At 47.1% G+C, this 15,082-nt stretch overlaps 2 protein-coding genes across 5 annotated transcripts in view; one reads left to right on the plus strand and one right to left on the minus strand.

Annotated features, from left to right (window-relative positions):
- Positions 1–15,082, minus strand: part of LOC124306745 (protein O-mannosyl-transferase TMTC1-like) — a 145,513-nt gene that overhangs the window by 95,343 nt on the left and 35,088 nt on the right. The window lies entirely within an intron of this gene.
- LOC124306746 (myrosinase 1-like) overlaps positions 1–15,082 on the plus strand; it is a 43,256-nt gene that overhangs the window by 571 nt on the left and 27,603 nt on the right. Inside the window, exons 4-9 of one of the 2 annotated variants that reach the window (XM_046767705.1) lie at positions 14–347; positions 440–776; positions 841–991; positions 1,059–1,300; positions 1,373–1,567; positions 13,888–14,092. In XM_046767705.1, coding sequence (XP_046623661.1) covers positions 14–347; positions 440–776; positions 841–991; positions 1,059–1,300; positions 1,373–1,529 — 1,221 coding nt within the window. In that variant the 3' untranslated portion in view covers positions 1,530–1,567; positions 13,888–14,092. Of the gene's footprint in view, positions 1–13; positions 348–439; positions 777–840; positions 992–1,058; positions 1,301–1,372; positions 1,711–13,887; positions 14,093–15,082 lie in introns of those variants that run through there. The other variant, XM_046767704.1, reaches the window with a different exon arrangement.

The following is a 15,082-nucleotide window of genomic DNA, read 5'->3' on the forward strand; positions in this document are numbered from 1 at the left end:
CTTGGTTTTTCAGTTAGACTTCTATCGATTTTCCATCAGCTGGTCACGCGTCCTTCCGACCGGCTTTACGAACGTAATTAGCGAGGACGGGCTCCAGTACTACAAAAACTTGACCGCGGAGTTGGTGGCGAACGGCATCGAGCCGATAGTGACGATATATCACTGGGATCATCCCCAAGTCATAGAAGATATGGGAGGATGGACGAACGAGCTGATGGTCGATTGGTTCGTCGATTATGCCAGGGTCTTGTTCGAGGCGCTTGGAGATACCGTGAAAAAATGGATTACCATCAACGAACCTCGCAGCTTCTGCCTTCTCGGATACGAAGACACGCAAAAGGCCCCGGGTAGGTGAGAAATATCAGTCGGACGATGATGAACGTAGGTACTTAATGCTGACGACCAAGTATCTCGAGTCTTCGCTGTTAATTTTTCTTAGGAAAAGTGATTTCTGGCATCGGGGCATACCTCTGCATGCACAACGTCCTGAAGGCGCACGGAAAAACTTATCGAATGTACGACGAAGAGTTTCGGGATGTCCAGCAGGGCGTTATTGGCATGGCATTTTCTCTTATTACGATACTGTCAGCGAACTCTAGTGACACCGTATCGGCCGACGTAGGCTTCCAATTCGAAGTAGGATGGAATACTCATCCCATATACATCGGAGATTATCCGGAGATCATGAAGACCAGGGTGGCCATGATCAGCGAGGCTCAAGGTTACCCAAGGTCCCGCCTCCCCGAATTTACGGACGATTGGATCGCTATCATCAAGTGCGTTCACTACGAACTTCCGTAAGTGCCGGAAGATGGTTGACCCATTTTTTCTGTTTCACAGCGGAAGCTCTGATTTTTTTGGTGCGAACCTGTACACGTCGGTACTCGCCTCTCCTGACCCTGACGAGGAACTCGGTATTTACAACTCGGACAGCGGTATCATACTCGAAGCCAATTCGAGCTGGTCACGGGCAGCCTCCAGCTGGTTATACGTAAATCTGTTGCGAATCTTGAGCAAGCTAGTATCAATTCCCGATTGTACATTCGTTATCCCCGTAGGTGTATCCTCCAGGATTTGGATACACGCTTCGCCAGATCAGAGACTACTACGACAACCCGCCGGTATGGATAACGGAGAACGGCTACTCGGACAAAGGCGAGTTGGAAGACTACGACAGAATCAGCTACTTCTACGACTACTTGAGGGAACTGCTGATTGCGTTAAAACGAGACGGATGCGACATCCGAGGTTACGCTATTTGGAGTCTGATGGACAATTTCGAGTGGCAAGACGGCATTGCGTGAGTAACAACTCGCTGCTTGATCGTCTTCGTGGTCAGCAACGAGTCTAACGACAATTTTATACCGCCTAGAGACAAATTCGGTATCTACAGCGTGGACTTTGACGATCCCGCCAGAACCAGGTCATCCAAACTGTCAACCGCATGGTGGGCAAGGGTTACTTCCACTCGTAAGCTTCAGGCTGTTCCAACGAACAGTAATGCCCGAATCAAGCTGCCCTGGGAGTGACAGCTTTCACTATCTTCTTAAATGAGGATTATCAAAAGGTAGAACGGAATTGAAATAACCTTTCAAGAACAGTTCGCCCAAAGAATTTTCCTCCGTTCCTACCTTTGAAACCGTAAATCCACCCGACTTTGCTGTGTAAACGTGTATTATGCCTGTGTATAAATGATCATAAACATTCCAGAGAAAGTGGTGTAACAAAATAGATTAGTTCGTCCGTCTTATAACCGTATTGTCTAAATGAAAAGCATTCTTGCATGATAGCAGGGCAGGGTGTGTCTTCGTCTTGCCAGAGACATTTCGAGAAGGCCAAGCTCTCAAAGGATGAAAGCCCGACTTTGTTTAAAGAAAAATTAGATTTCCCTGCCACGTGAATCATTTAATACTGCAGCCCCTCGCAAACATAAGCACAATATCTTTCGCATCCCCAACCACTGAGGCAAACATAAAAATGTTTGACATAGCTGCTGAATGGTGCGTAAGTCCTCGACGTAATGGCGCGCGTGTCTGGCACTAGTCAAATAAATTAAATTCGGTCAGCCACTTGTGGACTCTCTTTCTCGGTACACACTCGAGTTTACACACTAAACTCGATGAGCTGCGAGGCTTGTGCACCTCCAATTTACCGGGCATGTGTTGGAACAAGCACCACTGGCCTAGAAAATCTCGTGAGTTCAAAAAACTGCGCTGTTTATGGTCTGTTGTTGGCGGAGGTAGAGCGAGGATCTTGGTTGTTTCATACTATGTGTTAAACATTTTTTTTTCCGCGCCAACATCGACCGCGACAGCATCGTTCACCAGATGATGATAATTGGCCCATTTTGCGCAGATTCGTTGAATTCTCTCTTCACGGTTGCCACCACATGGGGGCTCGTTTCAACCACATCGCTAACGAAGGGTTAATCCTATTGTACATTGACGCGTCGAGGTTAGTGCGTGACGAAGCCGCGTTTACCGCCGGTACCTAACTCCGAACGGAGAGGAACTCGACGAATATTGCCCATAAAGGGTAGCTCGAACCGTTCGATATACACCTACCCCAACACCGCGCGATTCAACCCCTGCAGCTTATAAATCCCATTCATTCTTATCCAAGCTCGTTTCAAAGGGGGTGAGAGGACTGTAAGTCGAGTAGTTGTCGGATGAAAACTTCCTGAATATGAATGACGCGAACGTGGTTCACTTCATTTTTTTCTTCACTCTTTCCGCCTGTAACATTCTACATCCGGATCGATGTGGAATAACTGAGAAAAAATTCGATTTCTCATGATTTTCATTTCTTCACCGAACTGCTTATCCACAAGCTCATTTCCCGAAAAACGTGTCCTAATAGTTGGACTCGATAAGCATGTTTGGTGAGTTTGTATCATTCGAGAAAATGGTTTCAGGTGTTTATTGTGCGGTTGAAAGTATCATTCATTTGGAACGAAGAATTAATTCGCGAGAACAAAGAGAGAGTGTGAGAACGAGAACCGTAATAAAGATTAATGGAGAATTAATCCTAGAATAAATAGAATGGAGGGAAAATGACGAAACGCACAAAACGCGGACATGCGACAAAATGAGATCAAAAAAAAAAAAAAATAAATAAATAAATAAACCAGAAAGAAAGAGAAAATACCCGTAATCGAAAAACATAAAACCGCGAAATGAGGGCTCATCTCACGTGTTCTTACAACAGCCTCTAGGCGACCCTCGATACAGGCACTAGTCCAAATATAGTCGGCACACACATATATATAAGGAGTTTTCTTGTTACGTCTGACCCTTCTATTTCCAGGGGGTATTTCTTCTCCCCTGGCTCCCTTCCTTTTCCTCTTTTCATCGCATCACGTTGTCGAGTGGAACGATCCCTGAACGGCGCTGCGACCGGGGCACGAAAAGTGGGCGGTGGTTGGTAGGCTGACAAAAATGGTGGCGAGGCTATTCCGTTGACTACGAGCTTAAAGCACACACAGGACTCTCTCCCGCCCCCTCCATCTCCATAACGGGACACGCGGGCTTACAAAGCTTAAGTGATCCCCACAATAGCGAGCGGCGCGAAAACGAGTCAGCGGTTATCCCGCGGCGGCCGGCCGGCCGGCCATAACGCGGCCGTACCGGCAAATCGACCACCCTTAAGTGGGTCGCCACCCGTCCGCAAAACACGGAAACGCGGGTGAAATCCACGCGTCCCGAACGAAAAAAGGGGGGTAAATGGCGAAAAAAAGCAGCATTGCGCCTCCGGCCCCGCGAGTCCCCCGCATCGTTCTCTTGATAATGCGGTGAATTATGATAGCGGTTATACACTTTGAACGCAACTCGTATATCTCCGGATCAGCCGGTTATTTCTTTCGCAGATTGTGTATCGGGAAATATTGTCGGCGGGTGGGCGGGGCTGCAAGAAACCGAGCGTAGGTGCCCGTTCACGTCGGAAATGATGAAGGTGGATTTCCTCCGCCGTTGTCCGATCTCTTCTCTGCCCTCATATCCGCAACGCTTATACACGCCGAGGATATGGACCCCTGCTCCTGCCGGTCCGGCCACCATTATATATCTATATGTATGTATATGAGCATTGTGCCCCTCCGATTGAAATCTTGACAAGAGTTATCATCCGCTCGCAACTCTCCGGTGGAACACCTCAGACAACACCGAAACACCGATCGATCCGCCTTTCCTCGACTGTACAATGCTGACCCAGTATAAAAAGGGAATCGTGCTTCCGCGGCGTAATTGCACCGCGACTGATTTTATTTCCTTTTTCTTTGCTGTCGAGAAAATCTCCGACAGATTTTAAATATCGTTAACGGTTAGTGTTAAGGTTTATTTTCACCTAAAAACGCTGGGCTATTCGTTCGGGAATAACGGATATTCAATCGGTTGGAATCATGGTGCCAATCAGGTGGAAAATTTCAAAAAAGCAATGGATATCAGTCGTGGTAGCGCAAGCTTGGCTGACCTTTTGACTATGAATTCTGTGAAATCAGTTGTAATAAAAATTTATCGACAACATGGAATGAATGTTAAAAGCCTGAAGTTGCCAATTGACAAACTCGAACGAAACGACTTGGCATGGTAGAAATCTTTTTTCCAGATTTTATGGACCCTATACCGTTGGATAAATTACAATACTACTCGGCGATGAAATTTATCCAGTGTTAAAATATGATGCGCAGAGTTCGAGGCAGAGTTTTATCCGGATGACGCACGTTGCAGAATGCGTTTAATAGGTAGTGGCAGTCTGCGAATAGAGTGGATTAACAGTTTAACCAAACGGGACTAATTTCGTTAATACCGAAGCGATTGCCTGTTATTAGAGTCGCGATTATTGATATTAGCCCAAACACAATCAGAAAACAGACGGGCTTCGGCGTGAGTGGGGTTATATCAAACGTTATCGCAAAGCGCGTTGAATATCCATGATATTGTGTCCCGATAGCGAATTATCGAACGAGCCGAGCTGCTAATCCCTGGGATCGAATAGCCGGAAATAAAATCTGACGGAAAACCCTGCCGAGGTTAAACGCGGCCGTTGGATGGTCGTCGGTTTTCTTTCGACCCTCTTTCCACGAGGTCGAGAAAAAAAGTCTTGCAGGTACCTAACTAGCCAATTCCACTGCAGCTTTTGTCCGATTCGATGATTTAGAAGGTAATTTGGCACGCGGCCACCAATCAATGCCTCGCCGCGGGTTCGCGCACTTCGTATATCCGGCTTCTGCGGCCCACCGAAGCGACTTGATGTACCTACCGGATTTTCACTCCGACGCCATTAGCTCGGAGAGATGCTTATCTCTTCGACGTTGGCTGGCCAATCCGATTCCGCTCTTAGGTTATATGAAGTCAGTTGAGTGTAAATCTAACCTCCGCTTATTGTTGAAACATTTGGGAGTGGCCTTTTCGGACGCTTGTATGGTTCTGAAATCTTCCAGTCGTCGTATGCCGTAACCAGCGAAGTTCCGAATTTATTTTTTGGGGCCACTGTGGCGTTTGAAGGACAGAGCGGAACAGCGTTTGAACCTTTTTTTAACGACTCGGAAAAATTCGTGAACCTTAATTTAGCTCGGCGGCAGTTGAAACGATTGAAAGAATCGCGATAACGCCCCTGCAGCGGAACAGAGGTTGAACACAAAAACTAGGAATCCGTGAGCCGTAAAGGCTGATTGGCCGATCTGATTGTTGGCTACTCCGCAGCCCGCAGGGTGTACTAAATAAACAGCGGAGAAGAACCGAACGAAACGAAACGGTGAGGATCGCGGATCGAGGCTGTCAGTAATTGGAAGGATAGTGATGAAAGTTAGCGAAAATGAAAAAAATAAATAAAAAACAGGTACAAAATAACAACAATGGCGGTACGCGAAAGCTGCACCCCTTCGCCGAAACCCCGTTACTGCGAAGGCACCGGCATCTGTGGAGAACCGCATGCCACGCGGCTCCCCGTTATTCGAGGCATTTAAATGCGTACGATAGCGGAATGCGTAAGTGAGCGCGGAAATTTAGACTATGGTAGATTTAAATGCGGATACACGCCGTCGGCATTCATCCGGGCTTGTTTTTGAGCCTGCATGGAGCTTATAAACGTATATAATCCGACATCGATGCCTGTCTGGCATCCGCTTCCGGAATTCAACTGTCCCGGGTTTTTGAACCGGACAAAACCGGGGAAGGAAAAACCCGGGCGTGTATCCGACTCATTGTCCATATTTCTCGTCGTTCCCGTCGCCATACTTTTTAACGAACGACCGAACAGAAAATAAAATTACAAGGACAGGTAGATCAGTGGAATTTCGTTCGTTTATATTTTCTCTGACATGGATGATGTAATTGCCAATTTGCTGATCTATTTTTCTCTTTTTTTCATTTACTCTTATTCATATTCCGTCGTACTAAAATTTCCCAACCTTTTTTTCTCCCTCTGTTTATCTCTCTGTTATTTGCCAGCAGCTGGAAGCAGGAGAATCGTATTTCGTTTGAATATTCGCTTTCACGATCCTCGTCAGTTAGACATTGGGTCAGAGACCAGAGGGGTGAGAAAATCCGATAGGGGCGAATGACGAGCGCTGGACAAGACGGCATTGTCTGTCTGTGCGAAACAAAGGACGCGTAGGAACCTGTATTACACCCAACCTGAACACATCTTTCGAGGAAAATCGAAATACATTCAGTTTGATTACAAGGCGTGACAATCGGGGGCGAGGATTTGGCACGAAGATCACCCTTGTGAATTGTCCGAAGTTAAAAACTCGATAGGACGAAGGTTATTTTAATCTCGCACCACGTTTATTGAAAAACCACGTTGCCCTGCTGAAATCGAATCAAATAGGGGCGGAGGGGGGGGGGGGGGGGTTGAAAAGTCGAATCGACGGAAACATAGTAGCCAATGTACAAATACCTGACATAGGGAAGAATCCCACTCGGCCAGAACCTCGTACTCCGGTACCAAAAGCAAAACCAGGACGCTCGGTCACGTGGCTTGTGCCTCCAGCTTTCACCCCCATCCCTATGAATCCCTCCGACATTCTTCCAGCGACACCTGCGACGTTATATCGAGCATTTGACGTGCTTCGCATGTCCAAAAAACCCCTTTCAAACGAAGAACGTGTACATTTTGCTGACGAATAATGAAGCGATTCGTCGTTGTGAACGTTGCGAAACCCGCGAGGACAAAAAATGGCAATCGGTGGACCTGACTAAGAAAGTGGAAAAACAAGAACGGTATCGCGTTTGTCGTCGGTGGAGAAAGCTACTTCGAAAGTGTTTTAAAATTCTGTTTGAAAAGTTTTCCGAATGCGTTGGAAGGGGCGCTGCGTCAGCCGAAATGTTCGGCAGCGTCACTTCGCGTCGCCTATTTTAGTTCCCCGAGAAAATTTCCCTATTTTTCTCATATACCTACCAGTTTCAGGGAACTGCTGTCACCTTCCGTTCCGGGCCGAAAAACTCGCAACTTTCAAACGGAGGTAAAAATTCCGAGGGAACGAATTCGCTCCGAGTTTCTACCATGGTGACAGTCTGCGGGTATCACCCGCCCACCAAACCACCCTATGCAATCCGGACCAAACCCTAAACTGAAAAACTTTGAGGGGGTGAGATGCCCACTTGTCGCTACTAGATCTTCCATGGGTGCGAAAGGGGTTGTCGTCTAATAACAGGGAAGTCGATAAACTGTCGTACGGGGTGAGAATCAGGACGCTCTTTGAACTTTCATCGCCCGCAAGTCGAGCAGAAGACTCGCGGAGCTTTAAACAGTACACGTGATAATTGGGGGCAGTAGTCCGTTGGATGCGATTCGCAAAATGGATGAGGAGGAAGAGGGGAAGAAATTTTGATCAGGATTAAAAATGACCCGAAAAGGCACCTTGGAATATGTTGCTAACCACCCAGCACCACGTTGAATTAGTTCCGATATTGTCACCGTGTTGCGGTAAATCACAGATCAAGGTTTCGTCGCATAAGCTAAGATAGCTTCCAGAGGAAACAATACGCCTAATAGCCGGAGTCAGGGTCCCGATTTGCGGGCGCCTCGAGCTTTGAATCATTTCAACTACTTCCCTCCATCACCATCTCGACCGACTCACCCCTGATCGACCAAACACGCTGGAAGCGTTGCTCGGCCTTCCTATAAACCGGAGATTCGCTGATGACAATAAGGACTCGTCGGTACCGAGGACAATGGAAGCAAACTCCGATACAACCCCAGCTCCTCGACTCACCAGCTTCTCGTGTACTCAGCTCTACCCCTGGAGGAGAAACTTTATCCGTACTTGATTCTCGACTTATGCAGGCTATTCTCTCCCCAAAACGTCGCCGTGTTTCGCACCTTGGAATAATCAGAGCCGTTGTAAGACTACCGGTATTCTTCTTTGGTAAATATTGCCGCACGAGCTCGGCAGTTCAGACTGTTCCAAGTAAAAATCGTACTGTGTACTTATTCTTCTTTCCGAGTTTTTCCGAGTTCTTAAAATATTCTTCACAGCGTTATTTATATTTTTAAACGTCCGGATGAAATTTTTTCCATTTTGTGTTATCAGGGAACTTAAGTCACTAATTACTCTCGTTTATCAAAGCAGCCGTCCAATCATAAGCATTCAAAATAAATTAATCCGATTTAAATTATTACGCGAAAAGAGTTTTGGAGAAATGTAGAAAAATTCGAATTTTTACCGTCTTGTCTTTATTGCTCGTTCCCGGCCCTTTCCGAGATCGTGTATCTCACCGAAACCCGCAGTTATGTCAGACTGCCGGCGAAATATATCTGCGAGGAAGAGACTCGTGAATTCTGGATTTCGTGAAAAGTCAACTCACGTTCCTTCCCCGTGTATAAATAATAATGGTAATAAACACGCACAATGACCCGAGCCAAAGCAGCGAGTTGGATGATTGAACGTGTGTCGGGAGTTCTGCAGGTTCTAGGAGGCTATTTCGTTTCACTTTACTGCTCGTCGATTTATATTAACCGTTCAGGCAATAAAATTCTACCCTCTTCTTCATGGTTATCATTCTTCTCGCGATCGTTTCGCCGGTGTTTTATCTGTGAGCTTTTCATCTCTTGTTATTGATGTATTTTGCACAAATGTAATGTTGAGTAATGTGATAATTTGGAAAACCATCGAGTTCCGAAATGCCAAGCTTTCGCAATTGAGAGCGTCATTAAGGGATACGCAAAAAATGTTCGTCGAAACTGATTGAGCGAGGCGACATTTCATGTCCGTGAATAAAAGCAGAGCACCCCATGATTTCCTATCTTTAAACAGGCGGCGTAATCGTTTTATATACAAGTCTGTAGAAATTCCTTAACATTACTACGAAACGATGTTCATAAGTGTGAATGTGCCTCGTTTGGGTCACCGTTAACGATGTCAATGTACAGTAAATGCATAATAGACGTAATATCGACCCCTCTAATGGGCAGATAATGGCAGCGATATACATCGAATGATGTCACGTTAATTTTCGTGAATGCTGAGCGTATTGATTGACGATTGAATCCAGCAATTCACCACCGACCATACGCCAAAGAAATACCAAGCTCGCTAACGTTGATGCCTGAGGAAAAAACAGAGCCGTGTGCATACCGCACATAGTTTGCGACGCAACTTTTTTTCGGTGAAACTAATCGGGTGAAGAGGGTGTATTGTGGGTATAAGGCACATGAATACAGTTTCCGAAAAGACGCGGGAAACTTGGCAAAGGCTTATTTGTCAATATTGCGTTGTTTTCCGTGTTCCTCCCCCCCCCCCCCTGCCCCACCTCGCCTTTCTCTCGTCAAAACTTCTATCTATATTGAAAAAGCAATCTTCTCGGGTTTGACGATAAACTTAACACGATATCTGGCTATCCAGCTGCGCGTTCAAGAATGTAGATGGGTTGATAGGTACGTCCCTATTTCTATTCTCGTTCATGACTATCTGTGTACGAATCTTCATCAACCGTAGGATAGGCGAACATTATACTGTCTACCGAAGTACAGCCGTCTATCACGCACGCAGGCACGCGCTGAGTGTTTATGTCCTATAGTTTTATTGACGTTGTACTGAGAGCTGTAAACATTCAGGCTGAACATTTTGCTTCATCCATATCTAAGAACAAGTTTTCTGTTTTCAATTTCTGCGAATTACCTGAGAAGCACTTTTTTTTAAAATCTTTTCACTGTCCGTATGGAGATGCTCTTTTTCTTAGTAACTTTTTTGCCGGCAATTCATTTTTATACCGTCAAACGAAAAACATTTTAGTCTGAGAAAGAAATTACTTCAAGGCGAAAATAGTCGCACTGTTAGCGGTTCGCAAATGACGTAATATAACTTGTAGAAAAAAATAGAAGATTACACGCTCCCCCAACTCCTCTCTGCAGGTCATTCTACTCTTGGGAATGCTTCGAACAACCGAAACGTCAACCGGAAGGTCGAGCCTTTTGTATCCGTCACCTGTACGAGTACCTCAAACTTTACCGTATAAAAGACAATATTTGCACGTGCGGTGAAAGAGGAGAGAAAGAAAGAGGTCAGAGAAAAGGAGAAAAAACGAAGGAAACCGAGGCGGGCATGGAAAAGAACCCCAAGAGGACCGAAATGTAAACCCATACAACAATCGTACAATAAACCTGTATCATCCACACGCGAGATGAAGGCGGGACAGACTCTCCGCACACAACCCATCCGTCCTGGACAACGCCTCGTGAGACCCTCGTCAAGCTCTGCGTTCTGCCCTCCCCCATCCTTATCTCGTACTTTTCCTCTCACTCTCTCCATATCTATCTCTTTCCCACTCCGCTTCCCGGGGTCACGAGCTGCAAAGGTTACGCGGGGCGCAGAGGGCACCCTCATTATGCCAAAGTTTGAACCTCTTGTCTTGAGGGTTGCGTATTGTTTTAGGTCGGTCCTCCCGAAAATTGCTACCCAGACGGTGGTGCGACGCTAATATCCGCAGGCCGCCGGTCGGAGGCGTCCGATTTGGAAACACGGGGTTCGTTCGTTGCAAGGGTATTCTTTTGATTGGTAAGTGGGTGAGTGGCTGAGCCCTGACACCTTGCCGTGGAAAACAGGCACTTGATTGACAAAAGCTCGCTCACTCGAGCCTCGCACCGCAGGGACGATGCGGAAGTATGTTTTGTCCCGCTTTCGTGGTTACGCCCACGCGTACCCGCGCCGAGTCCATTGTCATATAATGTCGGTGGGAAAATTGAAAAAACGTTAATGACATCGGGTGGAGCGCGGCTCGTACTCCGTAATTGGGGGGCGGGAGGCGGCGGCTCGCTTCCTGCTCGCGTACGTATTACCGGTGAGGCTAATTTGTTTCACAAAGGAAAAGCGGCGCTCATGCTCCCCGCCCTCAAAGGGATAGCGAAAGTGAAATTTAAAGATCACAACCGCTGCCGCAGTGTACCGAGTGGTGCTTGCCCGGGGAAATCAATTGTTGTGAGGCGTCACCGCGAGCTAGTTTACCCCCCGTAATTTCTCAAGCACCACCCGCGGGCAGCTCTCGAGATCAAAGACGTTGAAAACCCGATTCCTTGAGACAGCGTTGGAGTTTTCCGGTAAAGAATTTTGATTCGTCGAGCTCAATTAACTCGCCCGAACTCTGCGAGACGGAGAACATTGAAGTTTTATGAATTGGTGACAGCGTTGGGATATGGCGAAGAACGTAGGAATTTAAAAATCGTGCACCGGCGCAGTTTCGAAGTGACGGGGTTGAAACTATTTTCTGGGATGGTAGGAAAGGGAGGAAAAGGAGGGAGAGGCTGGGTGAGGCTAACCGCTTTAGTTGAACGACGGTACGTGCGATTTTGTTCTTTTTCACGGTGAAACTTCTTCTCTCGAGGTACAGCGAATACCCTGCACGTGATAAAGCAACCTCGGGAGGTCGTTACAGTCGCTGAGCCCGGGGACCCGGGTAAGACGAACAGATCGTCTTCGCGTGCGCCGCAGTTTCGGCTCGATACTCGCGGGACCGGAGAGGGCAGATTGATACGCGTCTCGCTTTCTTATTCGCTTCTTTATCATCGCCGCTTAAGGATCGAAAAAACGAACGCAAGCTGCACCGAAGTAAAATTTCCCCCTCCTTAAACCCCGTTTTCATCTCTGCGAGTAACGCCTCAAGCCAGCTCTGCGGCACCGAAAGAACTGTAAAAGCTCTCTTCGTGCAACGGAAGCGTCCATACGCGTTTATTCACCGCATCGAGGAGGGTTCGCAATTTCGAGCGTGAGGTCAGAAGGGTGCAGGCGGGGGCGGTAGAAGCTCGTTACCTTCCCCGATGCCTCTGGCACGGTTAACGTCTGTCGCTGGAATCTCCTGTCTCTGCGAGGCAGAAAGGTAATTTGTGTCAACCTGACAGATAGACAAGGCGGACTGACAGTCGTGAGATACGGTGATGTTGCTCAACTTATTTCCCAATCAAAATCCTACCCCGATTGAATGTCGCCATTTCGTTATAACGCGGAGCGAAATTCACCGCTCAGACGCTCAATGCTTTCCGAAAGTTGCACACGGATTCTACCTATTGATTCTCGAACATATTGATCAGGTTTTTTCTTTCTATGTTGTAACGAACGAAACTATTCCCGCGACCAAGCGATTGATGAATAGATAAACGTCAAAGCATCGCACCGTAAAATATTTGCTCAGAAATTTCTGTAAGACATTTTTATTCACTTTAAATATTCTCATCACAATAATTCGTGGCAAACTCTTGATTTGGCAATTTCTGGTTACTTCCTCCTCCTGCAAATGATATAACGTCTGTATTATTTCCGATAAAATTTTCATACCGTATTATGCGACCCTCAGCTGTCTCCCGACATGAGTAGCAGTGAAAATTACAAATCAGAAAATTTATTCCCGGCGTTAGAGGGAACTTTGAGGAAAATATTTCCACCAGAGTTCAGACAGTTGCTTGCTCCTGAGATACGCAATTTCCGGCAGTACCAAAATAACTGCACGATAACGAAGTAAACGACAGGGTAGAAAGTGGCGAAGTATCGGAAATCTGGACGATCCAATGTACGAATCGGCGTTATAACCAAGGATCAGGCGCACCAGTTTAGGCGGAGGTAAATGAGTTTGTTGGCCCGTTAACGGTCGACCCTGTACCGATTGGGCGACGGTATATTGGAGGGCGAAGGGACATATAGGGAACGTGTGACCGAGGGGGTGAGGGAGCGAAGGTATCGAAGCGGATATTGGCTCCAATTAGAGGAATTTCCGAATCCCTTGAGCATTTTGTCACGGATCGAGCACTCTGCACCGCCCTGCAGGACCCGCTCCGAGCAAATATTTTGAAAGCGTAGGTCCTCGATGCCTCTTTTCCTCGCCCAGTTGACGAAGAGAGAGGCCTGGCAGAGGAGAGCCTAGACTGTCTCGTGGCACTCGCAGCGATCCAATTACTCGGGTGGCAATACATTCCCGTTTCGGTTGTTCCGCTTAATTAACAAGATACGTAACCCATTTGCCCTTTGTCACGTATATCTTACCGGATCTTATCTTTCACGTCTCGGAGTCGCGTTTTTCAACTCCGACACATACGCTCGCTGTCCCTTTATCTCTCTCTCTCTCTCTCTCTCTCTCTCTCTCTCTCTCTCTGTCTCTCTCGTTCTCTTCAGTCAACTCCGCGTCTTATATACGCCGAAGCTGTGCCGACTTTAATTAATTTACTCTTCTCTTAAGTGCACGTCTCCCTCTCTCGCTTCTTCTTATTCTTTGAATTTCTCTCACCTTTGTTTCTTCCGACTGGTTCACCTCCTTTTTTCACTCTAATTATCCTCAATTATTGGCTCGACACTTCGGCCGCGTCATCGATTAGTCGAAATTGTATTTCTAAATACGATTTCATTTTCTGACATATTCAGAGTGCTTTCTTCACCTTCTTATAGGTTCTTTTTACATATTACAGACTGCTCAAATTTGAGGGAGAAAAAACAAACGCTACATAAATTCACTCACGCCGCTTCGCTGTTGTTCAGGCTCGAGGTTTCTGAGCGCAGAAGGCGGCACGTTGGTAATTGGAAACAGGATCCAGCTCGTATTCTTGGCGTTCCTTGAACCGTGAGGATCGAAACGAGAGTACATGGAGAATGTACGTGGCGCGGAGTGAGGCGGTAAGTAAGTTTGAAAGCGAAGTATGTATTCGAATGAGGAGAAGGAGGATAAGGAGGAGAAAGTCGATTGACGGCTGCACGGTCGGGTTCGAGTTGACAATTGAAGATCGCGTCGATTTTTCACCGCCTGGAAAAAGTGTGAGTGTGTTTATCTGCCTGTCTGACTGTCTGTCGGTCTATCGTAGTAGTTTCTAAGTAGGTAAATCAATTTCCGAGTTCAGCACCAGCGCCCCGACCTTTACACCCGCGGTACCGTCGACCCGCATCCCCAAGGAATCCCGGGAGGCAGCTCGACCCCACTTTTCCGGATACGGAAGCGTCAGGGTTCTCCTGTATTTCAAATCAAAGTACCGGTTTTAGGGTTCCGGGGGATGGAGAAGAAGGCCTGGATTCCATGTCGCGAAGATACAAGATCGAGGAATTTTTCATTGTCGACACAATGACTTCACATGTTTCATACAGCGCAGCGCATGTCCTATTTTTTACTGGAAAACCTCGATCCAAGGTCCTTGTCTAGCTCGCCTTCTAATCTCCGATTGGAATTCCAATTAATTTCGCATCACCGATCCACGGCTTCCACACCTGATGACTCCTTTCTTGCTGCCCGCTTTTAAATTAAACCACCCCGGAGTGAAACGAAAAAGTCGTGGAGTCGGCCTTCGGCGGGTGCCAGCCAGGCTTGCACCAAAACAACGACCAAACGCCGTCCCGCCACCGACTCTTCGTCCGCGAGGGGAATTCTAATGCACACATTCCGCACATATTGCTTTTATGCGATGCGCGGTCCGTTTTAAATATGAACGCAAACGTCCGCCGCAAATGGAATACAAATCTCCCGACACCGTGATGCGCACCTTATGTACGGGAATTTTGGTCCCGCCCTCGCCTAGGACTCCGACTTTTTCGTGGTACTTATCGTTTACCGGGCGTTATACTTCCCTCACCTCTCCCTAACCCCGGAACCCGATCGGCATCGAGCTTTTTTCGGCT

The sequence above is a fragment of the Neodiprion virginianus genome, chromosome 6 (assembly GCF_021901495.1).
Source record: "Neodiprion virginianus isolate iyNeoVirg1 chromosome 6, iyNeoVirg1.1, whole genome shotgun sequence".
Taxonomy (NCBI): Eukaryota; Metazoa; Arthropoda; class Insecta; order Hymenoptera; family Diprionidae; genus Neodiprion; species Neodiprion virginianus.